The sequence below is a fragment of the Pipistrellus hanaki genome, assembly GCF_964339955.1.
Source record: "Pipistrellus hanaki genome assembly, chromosome: 2".
NCBI classification, from domain to species: domain Eukaryota; kingdom Metazoa; phylum Chordata; class Mammalia; order Chiroptera; family Vespertilionidae; genus Pipistrellus; species Pipistrellus hanaki.
The window spans coordinates 149,520,278-149,536,878 of NC_140504.1; the positions used below are offsets into that span (position 1 = coordinate 149,520,278).

The 16,601-nt window shown below is 36.5% G+C and overlaps 1 protein-coding gene across 4 annotated transcripts in view; it reads right to left on the reverse strand.

Annotated features, from left to right (window-relative positions):
* Positions 1-16,601, reverse strand: part of LOC311616878 (serine/threonine-protein kinase TNNI3K) — a 309,455-nt gene that overhangs the window by 212,119 nt on the left and 80,735 nt on the right. For all 4 annotated transcript variants that reach the window (XM_084872811.1, XM_084872813.1, XM_084872810.1 and 1 more), the window contains 4 exons: positions 16,430-16,574; positions 16,239-16,343; positions 12,930-13,024; positions 12,178-12,327 (listed from right to left, as the gene is read on the reverse strand). In XM_084872811.1, coding sequence (XP_084728937.1) covers positions 12,178-12,327; positions 12,930-13,024; positions 16,239-16,343; positions 16,430-16,574 — 495 coding nt within the window. The remainder of the gene's footprint in view (positions 1-12,177; positions 12,328-12,929; positions 13,025-16,238; positions 16,344-16,429; positions 16,575-16,601) is intronic.

A 16,601-nucleotide genomic window follows, 5' to 3' on the forward strand; every position in this document is an offset into this window, starting at 1 on the left:
TACTATAGTGACCAATCAGAGGAAATATTAGGACACAAAGAACAACAGCCTATAGGTGACTGTGGGTCAGTGAAGGATTGTAAACTGGGAAACAATGTGGTCCTATTTGTACCTTGAATATATCTCTGACTATAGTTAGGAAATGGATTCAAAAGATGCTGAAGATATTTTTTAAAAGTCTACTAATGAGGCTATAAAATGGATCATGGTATGGACTAAAATCATGGTAGCAAAAATAAAGAATGGATTCAAATATATTTATGAAGTAAAATGAATAAGACTTCTTCATTGAATGATTATGGGGTAGTGGGCACTGAAGAAGAAAAAGTAGTCAAGTATAATCCAGATTTCTGACTTAGGTGACTAAGTGGGTGACACTGCTTTAAAATGACAGAGTGAATAAGGGACACTGTAGGAGAAACTGATTGATGAAGACAAAAAAGTGTTAAGTTCACCCACCTGGCATGGCTCCGTGTTTGAGTGTTGACCTATGAACCAGATCAAGGTTCAATTCCTGGTCAATGTTAGGTCACCAAAGGAGGAACACACGAGGCCAGAATGGTGAGTGATTACAAATTTATTTGATCATCTGTATACCAGGTGGCAGAGCCTGTATGGCTCCAGAACCCAGTGACGGGAGTCAGTGGCTTTTAAAGAAGTTTTGCAGGGCTTTTTCCTAGGCGGATTTTTTTTATGCATACCCGAAGGGGAGATAATGGAATGTGGTCACAGCAAGTGAAATGTGGTATCAGCAAGGGAATATCCATAGTGAATAGCCTGAAAAGTCAGTTGCTGGGGGACAGGATATCAATTAAATTGCTTGATCAGCCCTAACAGTAAGGGCACATGCCTGGGTTGTGGGCTGAATCCCAGTAGGGGGCATGCAGGAGGCAGCCAATCAGTGATTCTCTCTCATCATTGATGTTTCCATCTCTCTCTGTCTCCCTTCCTCTTGGAAATCAGTAAGAAATATACTTTAAAAAAAGTGTTAAGTTCACTTCTAGCAGAGGGATGTCTTCCCAGCACCCACCTCTCCCTTCTGCCCATCTCTGGTTTAGGACTTGTGAGTCCCTCTGAATGTCTCAGACTAAGGTCCCAACACCACGAAGGAGAGAGAGAACTACATAACCAGACATCGGAGAAGAGAGATCATGCAGAGACAAAGAAACAGCCTGCATATGAAAGAAAAGATGGCATCACCAGAAAAGGAAGTAAATGAATTGGAGGCAAGCAAACTGTCAGAGAAATGGTGATAAGGTGGATGAAAAGAATGGAAGACAAATTCAACAATATGTGTAAGAACAGAGATGAAATGAAGAACCAAGGAGAAATGAAAAATGACATCACTGAAGAACTCAATAGAAAGTGTTAACAGTAGACTAGAAGAAGCAGAGGACTGCATCAGTGAGCTAGAAGACAAGGTAGGAAAAAATACCCAAGCAGAGCAGATTCTAGGAAGAAAAAAAAAATTGAAAAGTAGGAGGAGAGTCTAAAGGAATTTTGGGACAACACAAAACAAAACAATATCCTCATAAAAGGGATGCCAGAAGGAGAGGAAACTAAACAAGGAATAGTAAACCTGTTTGAAGAAATAATGACAGAAAAAACTCACACAAAGCCAAGAAGCTCACAGAGTCCCAAGCAAAATGAACCCCAAAAGAACTATGCCAAGCCACATTATAATTAAATTGGCAAACACCAAAGTAAGAATCTTAAAAGTGGCCAGAGAGAGACAGGAAGTTACCTACAAAGGATCCCCCATCAGACTAGCGACAGATTTCTCAGCTGATTTCTCAACAGAAACCCATCAGGCCAGAAGGGAATGGAATGAAATATACAAAGTCATGCAAATGAAGGGTCTGAATCCAAGAATACTGTACTCAGCAAGGCTATCAATCAAAATTGAGGGTGAAATCAGGAGCTTCAGAGACAAAAAAGGGCTAAGGGAGTTTATTACCACCAAACCAACAATGCAAGAAATGCTAAAGGGTCTGCTGTAAAAAAAGAAATAGGAAGTGAAGAAGGAACATAGGGGAAAAGAATAAAAATGGTGACAAACAAATACCTATCAATAATAACTTTAAATGTAAATGGATGAAATGCCCCCATCAAAAGACTTAGAGTAACTGAGTGGATAAGAAAACATGACTCATATATCTTCTGTACACAGGGAACCCACCTCAGAAAAAAAGATGTACACAGAGTAATGGTAAAGGGATGAAAAAGGTTTTTCTGGTGAATGGAAAAAAAAAAAAAAAAAAAAAAAAAGCTTGGGTAGGAATAGTTATATCTGACAAATTAAATCTCAAAGTGAAGGGCATAAAAAGAGATAAGGAAGGCCACTTCATAATACTAAAGGCACCAATCCAACAAGAAGAAATAACTCTGGTAAACATCTACGCACCCAATACAGGAGCACCCAAATACATTAAAAAAATTCCTGGAGGATATCAAGGGAGATATCGACAGCAAAACAATCATAGTAGGGGACTTTAATACCCCCCTATCACATTGGACAGATCATCTAAACAAAAAATCAGCAAAGAAACATCAATCCTAAATGACTCACTAGACCAGATGGAATAATTGACATCTTTAGAACATTTCACCCCAAAGCCACAGAATATACATTCTTCTCAAATGCACATGTGTCATTTTCAAAGATGGACTATATATTGGGTCACAGAAAAAGTCTCTTCAAATTCAAGAAGATAGAAATCATATCAAGCATCTTCTCAGATCACAATGGCATAAAACAGGAAATCAACTACAATAAAAAACAATCCAAAAAAAATAAAACACATGGAGACTAAATAACATGCTATTAAACAATGACTGGGTTACAAGAGTGATCAAAGAATAAATAAATAAATAAATAAATAAATAAATAAATAAATACATCATGGCAACAAACAACAATGAAAACACCACAATCCAAAATCTATGGGACATAACAAAAGCAGTCTTGAGAGGGAAGTTCATAGCTTTACAAGCCTACTGCAAAAAAAAAATAAGAAACAATGGTATTAAATTACCTAACCCTACAACTCAAAGACTTAGAAAGAGAGCAATAAGAAAAGTCCAGTTTAAGCAGAAAGAAGAAAATAATAAAGATCAGAGTGGAGATAAATAACATAGAGACCAAAAACAAAAACAAAAAACAGGAAAAAAACCAAAAGATCAATGAAACCAAGAGCTGGTTCTTTGAAAGGATAAACAAGATTGATGAACCTCTAGCCAGCCTCACCAAGAAGCAAAGAGAAAGTACCCAAATAAACAAAATCAGAAATGAAAGAGGTGAAATAACAACAGACCCAACAAAATACAAAGGGTTGTTAAAAAATACTATGAACAACTTTATTCCAACAAACTTGACAACCTGGAGGAAATGGACACATCCTTCCAAATACCTTCCAAATACCTTGTTGGACATATTCTTCCAACGACCTTCCAAAACTCAATTAGGAAGAATCTAAAAATCTCAGTAGGCCAATAACTATGGAAAAAATTTGAAGCAGTCATCAAAAAGCTTCCAGAAAAAAGAAAGAAAGAAAAAAAAAAGCCCAGGGCTATATGGCTTCACAAGGGAGTTTAACCAAACATTCAAGGAAGAACTAAAACCTATCCTCCTTAAACTATTCCAAAAAATTCAAGAGGAAGGAACACTTCCAAGCTCCTTCTATGAAGCCAGCATCACCCAATAACCAAACCAGATAAAGACAACACAATGAAAAAGAATTATAGGACAATATTCCTCATGAACATAGATGCCAAAATTCTCAAAAAATTCTTGCAAATCAGATCCAGCAGTACATCAGAAAGATCATGCACCATGACCAAGTAGGATTTATCCCAGACTGCAAGGATAGTATAATATCTGCAAATCAATAAATGTAATACATCACATAAACAAATTGAGAGAAAAAAAACAACACACAGTTATATCAATTGATGCAGAAAAAGCATTTAACAAAATCCAACATCCTTTCTTGACAAAAACTCTCAGCAAGGTGGGAATAGAAGGACCATACTTCAGCATAATAAAAGCCATATATGACAAACTCACAGCCAACATCAGACTCAATGGGCAAAAACTAAAACCATTTCACCTAAGAACAGGAACAAGAGAGGGATGCCCACTCTCACTACTCCTGTTTGGCATAGTACTGGAAGTATTAACCATTGCAATTAGACAAGAAGAAATAAAAGGCATTCAAATTGGAAAAGAAGAAGTAAAACTGTCCTTATTCACAGATGACATGATATTGTACATAAAAAACCCTAAAGACTCCATAAAAAAACTAATAGACTTAATAAATAAATTTGTTAATGTAGCAGGATACAAAACTAATGCCAAAAAATCTATGGCATTTCTATACACCAATAGTGAACTTACAGAAACAGAGACTAAAAATTCAATCCCATTTACCATCGCACCAAAAAAATTAAGATACCTAGGAATAAACTTAACTGAGGAGGTAAAAGACTTATATGTGCAAAACTGCAGGACACTGAAAACATAGATAGAGGAAGACATAAACAGATGGAAGAACATACCATGTTCATGGTTTGGTAAGATCAACTACCCAAAGCAATCTTGATTCAATGTACTCCCATTAAAATACCAATGGCACATTTCACATACCTAGAAAGAACTCTCCAAAAATTCATATGGAATAAAAAAAGACCACAAATAGCTACAGCATTCCTGAGAAAAAAGAACAAAGTAGTTGTGATCTCAATACCAGATTTCAAGCTGTATTACAAAGCCACTGTTCTCAAAACTAGTACTGGCACAAGAACAGACATACAGACCAATGGCATAGAATAGAGATTCCAGAAATTGACCCAAACCACTATGCTCAATTAATATTTGACAAAGGAGGCATGGACATGCAATGGAGTCAAGACAGTCTCTTCAATAAATGGTGTTGGAAAAATTGGACAGATACATGCAAAAAAAATGAAACTAGATTATCAACTTATATCATACACAAAAATAAAATCAAAATGGATAAAGGACTTAAACATAAGACTGGAAACCATAAAAATACTAGAGGAATCCATAGGCAGCAAAATATCAAACATATGACAAAGCAATTTATTCACCAATATTGCTCCTAGGGCAATGGAAACTAAAGAGAAAATAAATAAATGCGACTACATCAAAATAAAACACTTTTGCACAGCAAAAGAAACCATCAACAAAACAACAAGAAAGCCCACTGTATGGGAGGACATATTTGCCAATGTTATCACCAATAAAGGTTTAATCTCCAACATTTACAAGGAACTCACACAACTTTATAAAAGGAAGATAAATGATCCCCCCCCCCAAAATGGGCAAAGGACCTAAATAGATACTTCGCAAAAGAACACAGAAGAAAGGCCAAGAGACATATGAAAACATGCTCAAAGTCACTAATCATCTGAGAGATGCAAGCCCAAATGACAATGAGGTACCATCTCACACCTCTCAGAATTGCTATAATCAACAAATCAACAAATGACAAGTGCTGGCAAGGATGCAGAGAAAAAGGAACCCTCATGCACTGCTGATGGGAGTGAAGACTGGTGCAGTCACTGTGAAGAACAGTTGGAGTTTCCTCAAAAAACTAAAAATGGAACTCCTATTTGACCCAGTGATCCCACATCTAGCAATATATCCCAAGAAACTAGAAACATCGATTAGAAAGAATACATGCACCCCTATGTTCATAGCAGCACACTTCACCATAGCTAAGATTTGTAAACAGCCTAAATGCCCATCAGCAGATAAGTAAATTAGAAAAATACAGTACGTCTGCACAATGAAACACTATGCTGCTATAAAAAAGAAGGAATTCTTACCATTTGCAGCAGCATGGATGGAATTGGAGAGCATTATGCTAAGTGAAATGAGCCAGGCAATGAAAGAAAAATACCACATGTTATCACTCATTTATGGAAAATAAAGAACATTATAACCCGATAAACAAAAAGATACAGAGGCAGTAAAGCATCAAATAGACTGTCAAATTACAGAGGGAAGGCTGGTGAGTGTTGGGGAGAGGGGAAAGAGATCAACCAAAGGACTTGCATGCGTGCATATAAGTGCAACCCGTGGACACAAGACACTGTGGGGGGGGGGGAGGGTGAAGGTATGGGACAGGGGGTAGAGGAGGCTGGGGGAAGGTCAATGGGGGAAAAAAAGAGATATATGTATTACTATTTTTAAACAATAAAATATTTTTTTAAAGTGTTAAGTTCAATTGTAGGCATATTGAATTACACATGCTCCTCAGATCCCCAAATAAAGGGATCGGGTATGTCAGTTGGTATGGTTTTAAAACATGGCTGCACGTTTCTTGTTTTTGTTTTTTTGACACTTTTCCTTGACTGTTGTAGTAAAGAGATCTGCAAATTTGTGTTTTATTTTTTGCATGCTAGTATGCATATTAGAATAATTGTTTTAAATTTCTTTCGTAATATTTTGATTAGTGATTTTCAAAATCTCCTTGAATTTGCTTTGGTCCTGAGGTCCATTTTAAAATGAATATTATTACTTGAGTCATAAATAAGAGATATCAATAAACCAAAACAATACATGTTTTCATATATCCCATTTGTCAGCGGTGTTTGACAGGGATATAAACACTTCAGGAGCAGGTTTGTAGCGGATGCCCCTCATCCAAATGCATCATTATGTCATATTTCTTTCTAGACACTAAAGCATGTTGTAAATTAGGAAAGACCACGAGGTTTGGGAGTTATGTGGAACTTGACTGAACCTCTGCTACACACTTAGTAACAGACACCACCATTTTTATTGAGAATTTATATTCCAGATATTTACATCTTATCCCTAATCTTCAGCAGAATTCTATAGTTGTTATTAATTTGCTCATTTTAAGTTTAAAGATTAAAGCTTAGAGAGGTTAAATAACTTTTCCAAGATAATTAACTATTAAGGATAAAATTGGGACTTGGATCTATCTGATTCTAGAGTCAGATGGAAAGAGACTGACTTCTGTAATAAGATAGACCTCTGTTCGGTACCAGCTCTCCACTTAAGAGCTGTATGGTTTGGGCAAGTGTGACTTACCGGCTCTAAGTCTCAAGCTATCCAATAGAAAGAAACTACCAATTTAAAGGATTACTTTGATAAATGCATATATAATAGGTGCTTAATGAATGTACTTTCTCTTCCATTATCCATTTGAATATATGTTGTTTCTTACATATTATGTTTCAAAAGTATTTTCATAGTAACTCCCTAAAAGAATGGCAGTTTTTCCCCTTCTAATGAGAATTTGTATTGTTTTATTTATTTTTAAAGAAGAGAGTAACTAAACATGTAGAAAGGTAACCAGTATACACAAAATCACACATAGATTTTTAAATACCACTTGAATCCTTTGTATATTCCTTCCTCTACCTTAGCCTAGTCCATGCAAGCACACTAAACTAGATTCACAAAATTAAGTAGGTTCACTAAACTCTAAATATAGAATTTAATATAGAAGAAACTTGAATATTTATAATTTCACTGATGAAAATTTATCAAAACATTTAATGAATCCACCACATCTTCCTTCTACTCCTCTGACACTCTTATCTCTTAGTTATTTTTAACTGGTTGAAAACTATAGAAATTCACCACTGAAAGTAAGACTATTACTTTTTGAGAATACACTATAGTATGTTTACTATAAATAATTCACACCATACTACACTTGTCAAAACAAATGAATGAAGTATACATCATGCAATAGGAGCCTTGATTTTTATTGTTTTTGCTCCCTTACTCGCTGATTCTCCAATTGTAGCTCCCTGTCACTGTGAATTAGAGTGGGACTGCTGTATACAAATATTGTATTCTGGGCAATTAGATATTGGGATAGGACCCTCTGCAAATTATTTTAACTGGTGTCAGTGCTGAAGCAAATAAGATGTTTTAGCAAAACAGAGTTTCAGTTCTATTTCTAGTTTGGGTGATTTTCTGGCCCTAAACAGCCTTCCATAAAGGAGTGCTTTTCTTTGTCAAAGGCAGCCTTTTCAAATCTAACTGCCAGACACACTATTGAGCTATGTGTTCAATTCTAATTGGCTGAGATCTTTTCAATTTGGCAGTTTCATCTTTAATGCAATGGATATAAGATTATGTGTAGGTCTTTTCAATGGTTTTTCCATACTGGTGATTAGGGCAGAGGATTTGAACATAAGCAGGCTTCTGGCTATTTCTTCTGGCCAATTTAAATTGATTCATACAAGTCTTTTGTACCTCAGGGAAAGGGCAGAACAAATCCAAGTGAGTGAGACAGCTATCGCTACTTTCAGATGGTGTAGAAAAAAAAGGTTGGCGGGGGGGGGGGGGGGGGGGGGGGCGCGGGGGGGAGGCAGACTTAAGGATGGGAAACACTCTAAATATTGTAAAATTGGAGCTCTGAGCAGAATGGTAGAGAAATACTGAAACTTAACCAGTAGGCTTCTGTGTAGAATCAAGGTCACAAGAAAAATTATTTCCAGGATTTATTTTCATATCTTTAGGTTAAAAGGGCTATGTAAATAAAGAAACATCAAAACAAAAACAGATTCATATGAAACAGAAACCAAAGGGATGGTTACCAGAGGGGGTGAAAGAATCTGTGAAAAAGCTGAAGAGGAATAGAGTGAATAATATGTTGATAATGTTGCAAGGTGACAGATGATTATTAGAATTAGTGGGGTGATCAAATTGGGTGTAAAAATGTCAAATCACTAAACTGTAGACCTGAAACTAATATAACTAATACAATATAGTATGCCAACTATAATTAAATAAAAATACAAGGGATATGTAAATAGCAAGTATTTTTCATATCTGATCCTACTTTCAGGTCTTTTCTGAAAGTACCTAAAAAAAAAGATAACTCTTCCAACTGTTCAAAGCACCCCTCAACATGCTATATCACAGTAGTTGGCAAAGTCATTAATCAACAGAGTGGCAAACTGTGGCTTGAGAGCCACATGTGGCTTGAGAGCCACAGTTTGTTGACCACTGCTATATCAGACTATCAGAGATATCAACTGAAAGTTTGGTTTGGGTCAGGTGAAAATTTGTCTTAGAATAATCCATACAGAGGTTAATGTTTTTAAAAAAAACATTCTCAAATTTCTATTGAGAGGTTAAAGTAGGATGAGCTATTCATATTGGACCCATCCAAAATTACACCTCTTCAATAGATAGACCTTGGTTATGAGGTCCCTTCTGGCTTATCAGTTCAGGTTCATCTGTCCTGGATGGGGCCATTTATACATAATTTATTTTGCATAAAGAAGAAACTCCAAGTGAAGCTTTAGTGCTTCTTCTTCTCCATCTCAAACTTGCCCAGGGAAGTCCTTAGTATGCCACATCCATTAATTTATTGAGTCCCTCTCTGAACAAGAAAGGAAAGCATTTCTTTTTCTTTTTTTAAAATTTATTTCAGAGAGGCGGGGAGAGGGAAAGAGAGATAGAAATAACAATGATGAAAGAATCATCAACTGGTTGCCTCTTGCATACACCCTACTCCCCAGTGGAGATCGAACCCACAACCCAGGCATGTGCTCCCAATAGAAATTCAACTTGGGACCCCTCAATCCTCAGGCCGATGCCTCTGTCCACTGAGCCAAATCAGTGAGAAAAGCATTTCTTCATCTAAATAAAACAGGGACAATGTACTGTTGACAATATTTTAAGAAGGCCATTTCAATCCTTCTTGAACAAATGAAAATGATGCAACATTTCTCCAGAAAAAAAAAAAAAGCAAAAATTTTATTTTGTTGGTTTGATTTCTTCTATCCTAAGAACATACCCAACCCATCCATCTGTCTCCTGAGTACTAACATTCAATTTGTTAAAATTCATGATAATAATGAAATGCAACACTGGTGCCTGGCACATTAGTTGAACAAATAAGAGTGACAAGCATGGCATATGTTGCAGAGACCAGTGGCTAAATCCTCTAAGCTAAAGGAATTTTGTTGTCATTTATTAGGAACTCTTAGGAGCTTATACCATGATTTATTGTTTTATAAAGTGTGAGGATACACAAAAACATGAAATAAAACCAGTTTTCAACTATCATTCTCAATCAACTAAACACAAACAAAACCAGTGCCTGTGAAGAGCTAGCTGCAGCAGCTATTTCTGAGCTGTCTTCCAGAAGACTGGTGCTTTGTAAATAATCTTTTCTCTGAAACTAAAATTTATTAAGAGGCACTGATAATCATCTAAATAAAGGCCACATATTGAGTAACTAGAAATTAGTAAGGCCTTTGGAAGTCTCAGGATATGTAAGATTTTCCAACTGATACTAAAATATAAAATATAAAACTATCTGAAATTTCTTTTATACAAAGCAACAGGTTATTACACCTAATAGAAATGTTTACAGATACTTATCAAAAGACATGTACATGAGTGTTCACAGCAACAGCATTTTTTATAATTCATAATTGAAAATTATTTAAATGCCCCTAAACTATAGAATGAATCAGTTCATTGTGATATAGTTGCAAATCATTATACTATACAATGAGAATGAATGATCTACAACTATCTGCAACGATATAGATGAATCTTACAAATTGTGGGTCAAATCAAAGACATATATAGCATGCCATTCCATTTATATAAAATACATAAAGTGGAAAAGTTAATATATGCCCCATGAAGTCAGAGGTAACCTTTTTGAAGATTGACTGGAAGAGAATGTAAGTAGGGATTTGGAGTACTAGCCATGACCCATTTCTTCATCTGTATGCTAGAGTGGGTTCAGTTTGTGAAAATTCATTGAACTACAATGTGTAAACAGATGCGTGTGTGTTGTGTGTGTGTGTATTTATACAAAACAAATAAAAATAGCAGGCCTACTAGTATATCTACAAATTCCCTACTATTCCACATTTGTTCACTTGTTTCTATTAAAGTAACTACGATGTCTTCTTTTTTACTAGAAATCTTCAAACCTGTATGTTTTTTTTTCTTGTTGTCTATGTTCTATAATAGCTGCCTATTTCTATCCATCAAACTCCATTTCTCCATTCAATAATGGACTTTCATGTTTTACTTCAGGTAGCCTGATAAATCTTCCAGTTTAGTAATTGTTCTCCTTTAGTATGGACTGCTAAGATTCTAGCATTTAAAAAGATGAAGACACTTCTTTACATATTTTAAACTTCCTAATAAAGTAATGCAGACATCAAAGTCTGACATATTTTACAGCATTTAGTTGTAGCTCCCTGATTTCAATTACAATGTCTATTGTTCCATGTCCTCTAGAAATTTAAACTCCATAGGGCCTCATGCATATAAAGCTCGCTTGTGTACAGCTTGCTTCTAAGACACAATATATCTTAATAACAATGACAAAGATGCTAGTTCACCTTCTAATTGTCTCTAGTTTCCTTTCCCTTAAAATAAAAATTTTGTTATTAATCATCTTTATTTCTATACTATTGCTATTTCCAATGTTATCATTACTAAAATACAATTATTAGGTACTTATTTATACCAGACACAGTTGTAAGCAATTTGTACATACTATCTCATTTACTCTTTACAATCTTGTAAAAGAGGAGTTGTCCTCATTTTCCAGATGAAGAAACTGAAGTTCATCAATAATAAATAACTTGCCTAAGATAAATGAACATGTCTTGATTTAAACCCAAGTATTCTCCCATCCTAGCCCAAGCTTGCACCAGTAAGTTTATACTTAAACACTAATCATTAGCTCCCTTACTTTTTAAAGTAGAGGCATTGTCAGCAGATCTGACAAACATTCCCTTTCTTTCTTTGTATTTATTTCCTTTTTAAAAAGTTGAATTCATATAAAAATTTCCACCATATAAGAGATAAAGACTCGCTTTATGTCTACTCTAAGAAAGTAACCGTCATTATCCATCACAATTTTGTTTCTCTAGTATCTAGGAATGTGAGCTCATTCTCTTTACAAGTGCCAATACCAAGCATTCCTTCAGTTCATCTGCAGCTCAGGGGTTGCCTTCCCTACTGATGGTCTACTGGACTCTTTGGTGCAAGTCTCCAGTGACTCAAATGTAATTTACAGAGAAATTAGAGTATATAAATCATTCAAGAAAAAAAAATTATTGATGCCATAATCTATGCACACTATTCCATGTATTACTAGAGAGATGCAATGATGACAAATATACCTTTTTCATAAGCCCACATCAAACACGTCTGCTCATCTTTTTCACCACTAGACCTGCTGGGATCACAGGCTACTAGATTCATATCAGCTCCATTATCCAGTAAGAACTGAACCAGGCGAATGTGACCATGGTAGCAAGCAGAGTGCAATCCTATAATAGAATAGAATAAAAGTGCAAAAGGAAAAAAGAGAAAAACAATCCCAATTTTAAAAAGACAGTCATCACCATGTAGTAGATTTGTTGCCAGAGATACAAAGAAAGGATTTACTTCTTTGATAATGAATTAATTCCATTATCGAGCAAACAAGATATACTTTAGGCAAAAGAAGTATACTATTCTAGTTGATCTATATAGATTGCCTTTTTGTTTAGCACAATTCCTAGTATTTCTATACCTACTGTAATTACCAAGAAAAAAGTTCCATCTTTGTACATATCAAAGAACAAAGACCCAATCAAGGATTCTTCTTGATCAGCCAACCAAGGGAGGGCAGTATTGTTAGTCTATTCTTGGTGCAGGGCACAAGGAATTCATTGACTAGAGATACTTTAGCACAACAGTGAAACTACCTCAAAGTCAGTTGCTTATTGCTATCACCATGTACCATCAATTCTAAATGATGTAATTGATAAAATACCCCTCTCCCTGTTGTGGACCACTCCCACTGCCCTCTTTCTTCTTGAGCATACTGCTTTTCTTGACAGTTTTGGATATGCCTCATAAACTCGTGATGATCTCACCACAGCCTTACCCGTGTGCCCATCTCTTCCTTGGTGGTTGATGCTTACAACATTTTGATCAAGAAGAAATTTTACCAGGTCAATGTTCTTGCCATAGGTACAAGCACTGCAAAAAAATATACCATAAAGAAAATAGAAGGCCCTTGTTATAGGCTGAATTGCATGCTCCTCAAGTTAATATGCTGACACCCCAACATAAAAAAAACTTCAAAATGTGACCATATCTAAAGAGATACAATTTAAATAGGTAATTAAATTAAAAATTGAACCATTAGAGTGGGTCCTAACCTAATATGACTGGTATTCGAATAGGAAGAGAAGATTCATACACAGTTATAGAAACAGAAGACAACCATGTGATGGTACAGCAGAAAAGTGGCCATCTGCAAGGCAAGGAGAGAGACTTCAGAAGATTCCAGATCCTCTGATGCCTTGATCTGGACTTCCAGCTTCTAGAACTGTGAGAAAATAAACATCTCGTTTTCAAGCAACAGAGTCTGTGACATTTTGTTATGGCCGCCCTAGAAAATAAATACAGCCCTGATTTACCCAGGGTACTCTAGATGATGGGGTGTTTATAGGAGTGACTCTGCTTACCTTGATATGTTACAACAGAATTCTTTTAAGACGAGAAGGAATCTTGTCATTTTAATGTTCCTACTGCACCAACACAAGGCTGGTTCTTAATTAAACTTTCTTGAATAATTCATTGAGTGAATAAAAAGCTACCATCTCACTGCAACAGACTTTACCGGCATTGATTAGTTGCATAATAAATAGTCCCCATAATACTACACTTTTAATGTTCCATTGTTGAATGGCCCGACTGTTTCTTTCAAAGCAACTATTAATAGAAAATAATGAGCTCTGGAAAAAAAAATATATGTATATATATATACACTAGAGGCCCAGTGCACAATTCATGCATCAGTGGGGTCCCTTGGCCTGGCCTGCTGGATCAGGCTGAAACCCACTCTCTTACATCCCCTGAGGGGTCCTGGATTGTGAGAGGGTGCAGGCCAGGATGAGGGACCCCACTGGTGCACGATTGGGGCCGGAGAGGAATGTGGAAGGTTGGCCAGCCAGGGAGGGACTGTGGGAGGGCTCCATGGCGTGTCCAGTCCATCTCACTCAGTCCCAATTGGCCGGACCCCAGAAGCATGCTAACCAACCAGTTGGAGCATCTACTCCTGGTAGTTAGTACACTTCATAGCAACTGGTCAACTGTCTGCCCCTTAGTGGTCAGTGCATGTCATAGTGAGCAGGTGAGCAGCCTGAGCATATCATTAGCATATTACACATTGGTTGGTTGAATGGTAGACCGGACATTTAGCATATTAGGCTTTTATTATATAGGACATATCTGTGTATACATATACATATGAAAACAATAACACAGGTAAATATATTGAGTGCTTGCTATATACAAAGCACTGTGATTAGTACATAACATAATTAATAATTGAGTAAATTTCTCATGTAAAAGAGAAGTTTACTTTATACTTAAAATGACTAGAATAAAAACATCATGTTATTTCTAATTGCCACAGGCTAGCACAAAAATAAAACAACTGAACGTGCTTTTTAACACAACTTCACTAATCTTGTCATATAAGCAATCCTCTGGAAGTGACAATCATCTTCTGATTAGAGTTGGTTCCAATTTATGTGCACTGAATAGCAAAATGATTTGAAAACTAGCCTGAGGTATCAGCCTTAACAAGCATGACCTATGGGAAAAGAGAACACCAGCAACCTGTACATGTCAGTTCTGCTAATTGTCCCCTTCAGTGACAGATCCCACTGATAAATTTCAACTGAAGGTGGGATCTGAAAAGTTCTTGAATATGTTCTGTTATAGAGTGTATAGAAAGCAGGCAAAATATTTGGTACTAGAAGACATATTTAAAAAGCACAAGAGTAGGAATTAGACAGGCATTCATTACATGGTTTTCTAGCCATAAGAATTTCTGGCAAGTTACTTATTTTCTCTAATCCTCAATTTTTCTCATCTGTAAAAGAGGGGTAATAAATGCAACTTTGTAAAAAGGTTATGAGGTTTAAATAAGATAATAGACACAAGTAATCTGGCATATAATCACTCCATAAGTGGTAGTTTTCTTTGCCTCCCTTTTTGCTGACCTCTTGGTTGTTAAGAAAAATCTGGAAATCCAAGTGGAATTTGACAGGTTGATACCTAATGCAGAAGTGCAAGCTTAACTTTAGTGCTGCATGAAAAAGGGTCTCTTCATTTAATTATTTATCACTGTATTAGGAACACTATGTAAATACAGAGTCCCAGGCTTATTTCGTTTATTTTTTAGAGGTTACAAACTGGCCAAGACATCTGAAATGTGCAGCTAAATTATCTTATATTCAAGTTTTACTGAATTAAAATTAATCTTTTTATTTTTATAGCCAAACTAGAGGCCCAGTGCATGAAATTCATGCACTGGTAGGGTCCCTAGTGGCTGGTGGCTGCTGGCCAGGGCCTCCCTCCCTTCCCCCTCCCCCTGGTCAAATTCCCAGACAACTCCTGATTGAGGGGACAATTTGCATACTACACTTTTGTTATGTAGGATAGTCACCTGTTAAAAATGAAGGTTTTAAATCTGTCCCTTAGGGACAATTTAGAAAGTTATAGCTCTGAGATATTAGCTACCTTTCCCTGTCCTCTCTCCTCCTCTCCCTCCTTTCCTTCTTTGTTGCAACTTTTCGAAATCCAGCTGCTCCTTCAGAATGCTTTTCTAGAGCAGAAAGCATATTGTAAAGAGTTCTCATAGATGGTTAGAAAGGAGCTAATGCTTTCCTAGGTCTCTCACTGGCCACCCTGACTAAGCTTTTATAGGCTGACAGATGGATGTCTTAGATAGGTAGATACATTTGCACATAAGGTTTATGTGCTTAGGAAAAAAGTGTCACATTTAATGCTAATGAATTCCAGTAATGAGATTCTTGTAGGAGGAGGACTATGGGCACTGCCCCTTTTGGCAGCTTTCTGTGGAGTGAAGTGGAAAGGAAACAATATGCTTACAGATGTTGATATGCCTGTTGCCTTGGCAACATCAGTCCCAGTCTTTGGGGCTGCTGCCAGGAATGCAGCATCTGGCACAGGCCCCATCTGTTGTACTAACAGCAGCATCTGCCTCTACCTTATCTCCTGTGCTTGTAGCTTGAGATCCTTGTCTCCTGCCCACTCTCCGCTCTCGCTCTCTGATTACAACATCTGCCACTATTTGTTCTTGCTGTATGTACACAACTGCAGGTGCCATAGAGTGTCCGCTAAGTGTAGTGGCTATTGTATTTAAATATTCATTTACCTGTGAAAAGCTGTCTCACTGAAGATGTTTTCCTTAGTCAGACTTTCTGTTCCTGATGTTTGGATGATTTCCTTGGCGACTTCAAATTTGCCATTGTAGCATGCCCTAGAGTTAAAGAACATGTTTTGATTACAGTAAATAGGTACATGCCAAATACTTGGAGGACCTTTGGAATTATACATAATACTCACAGGTGCAAAGGGGTGTCTCCATAGATATTAACAACATGAGGCTGGACTTCTGAATCACTCTGAAGCAGGAACTTCACTATATCATGGTGTCCAAAGCGAGAGCAGAAATGAAGTGGGACATGGTCTTCATTGTCCTGAGCGTTCACTGTCATCAGCGAGAAAGAAAAAGGTA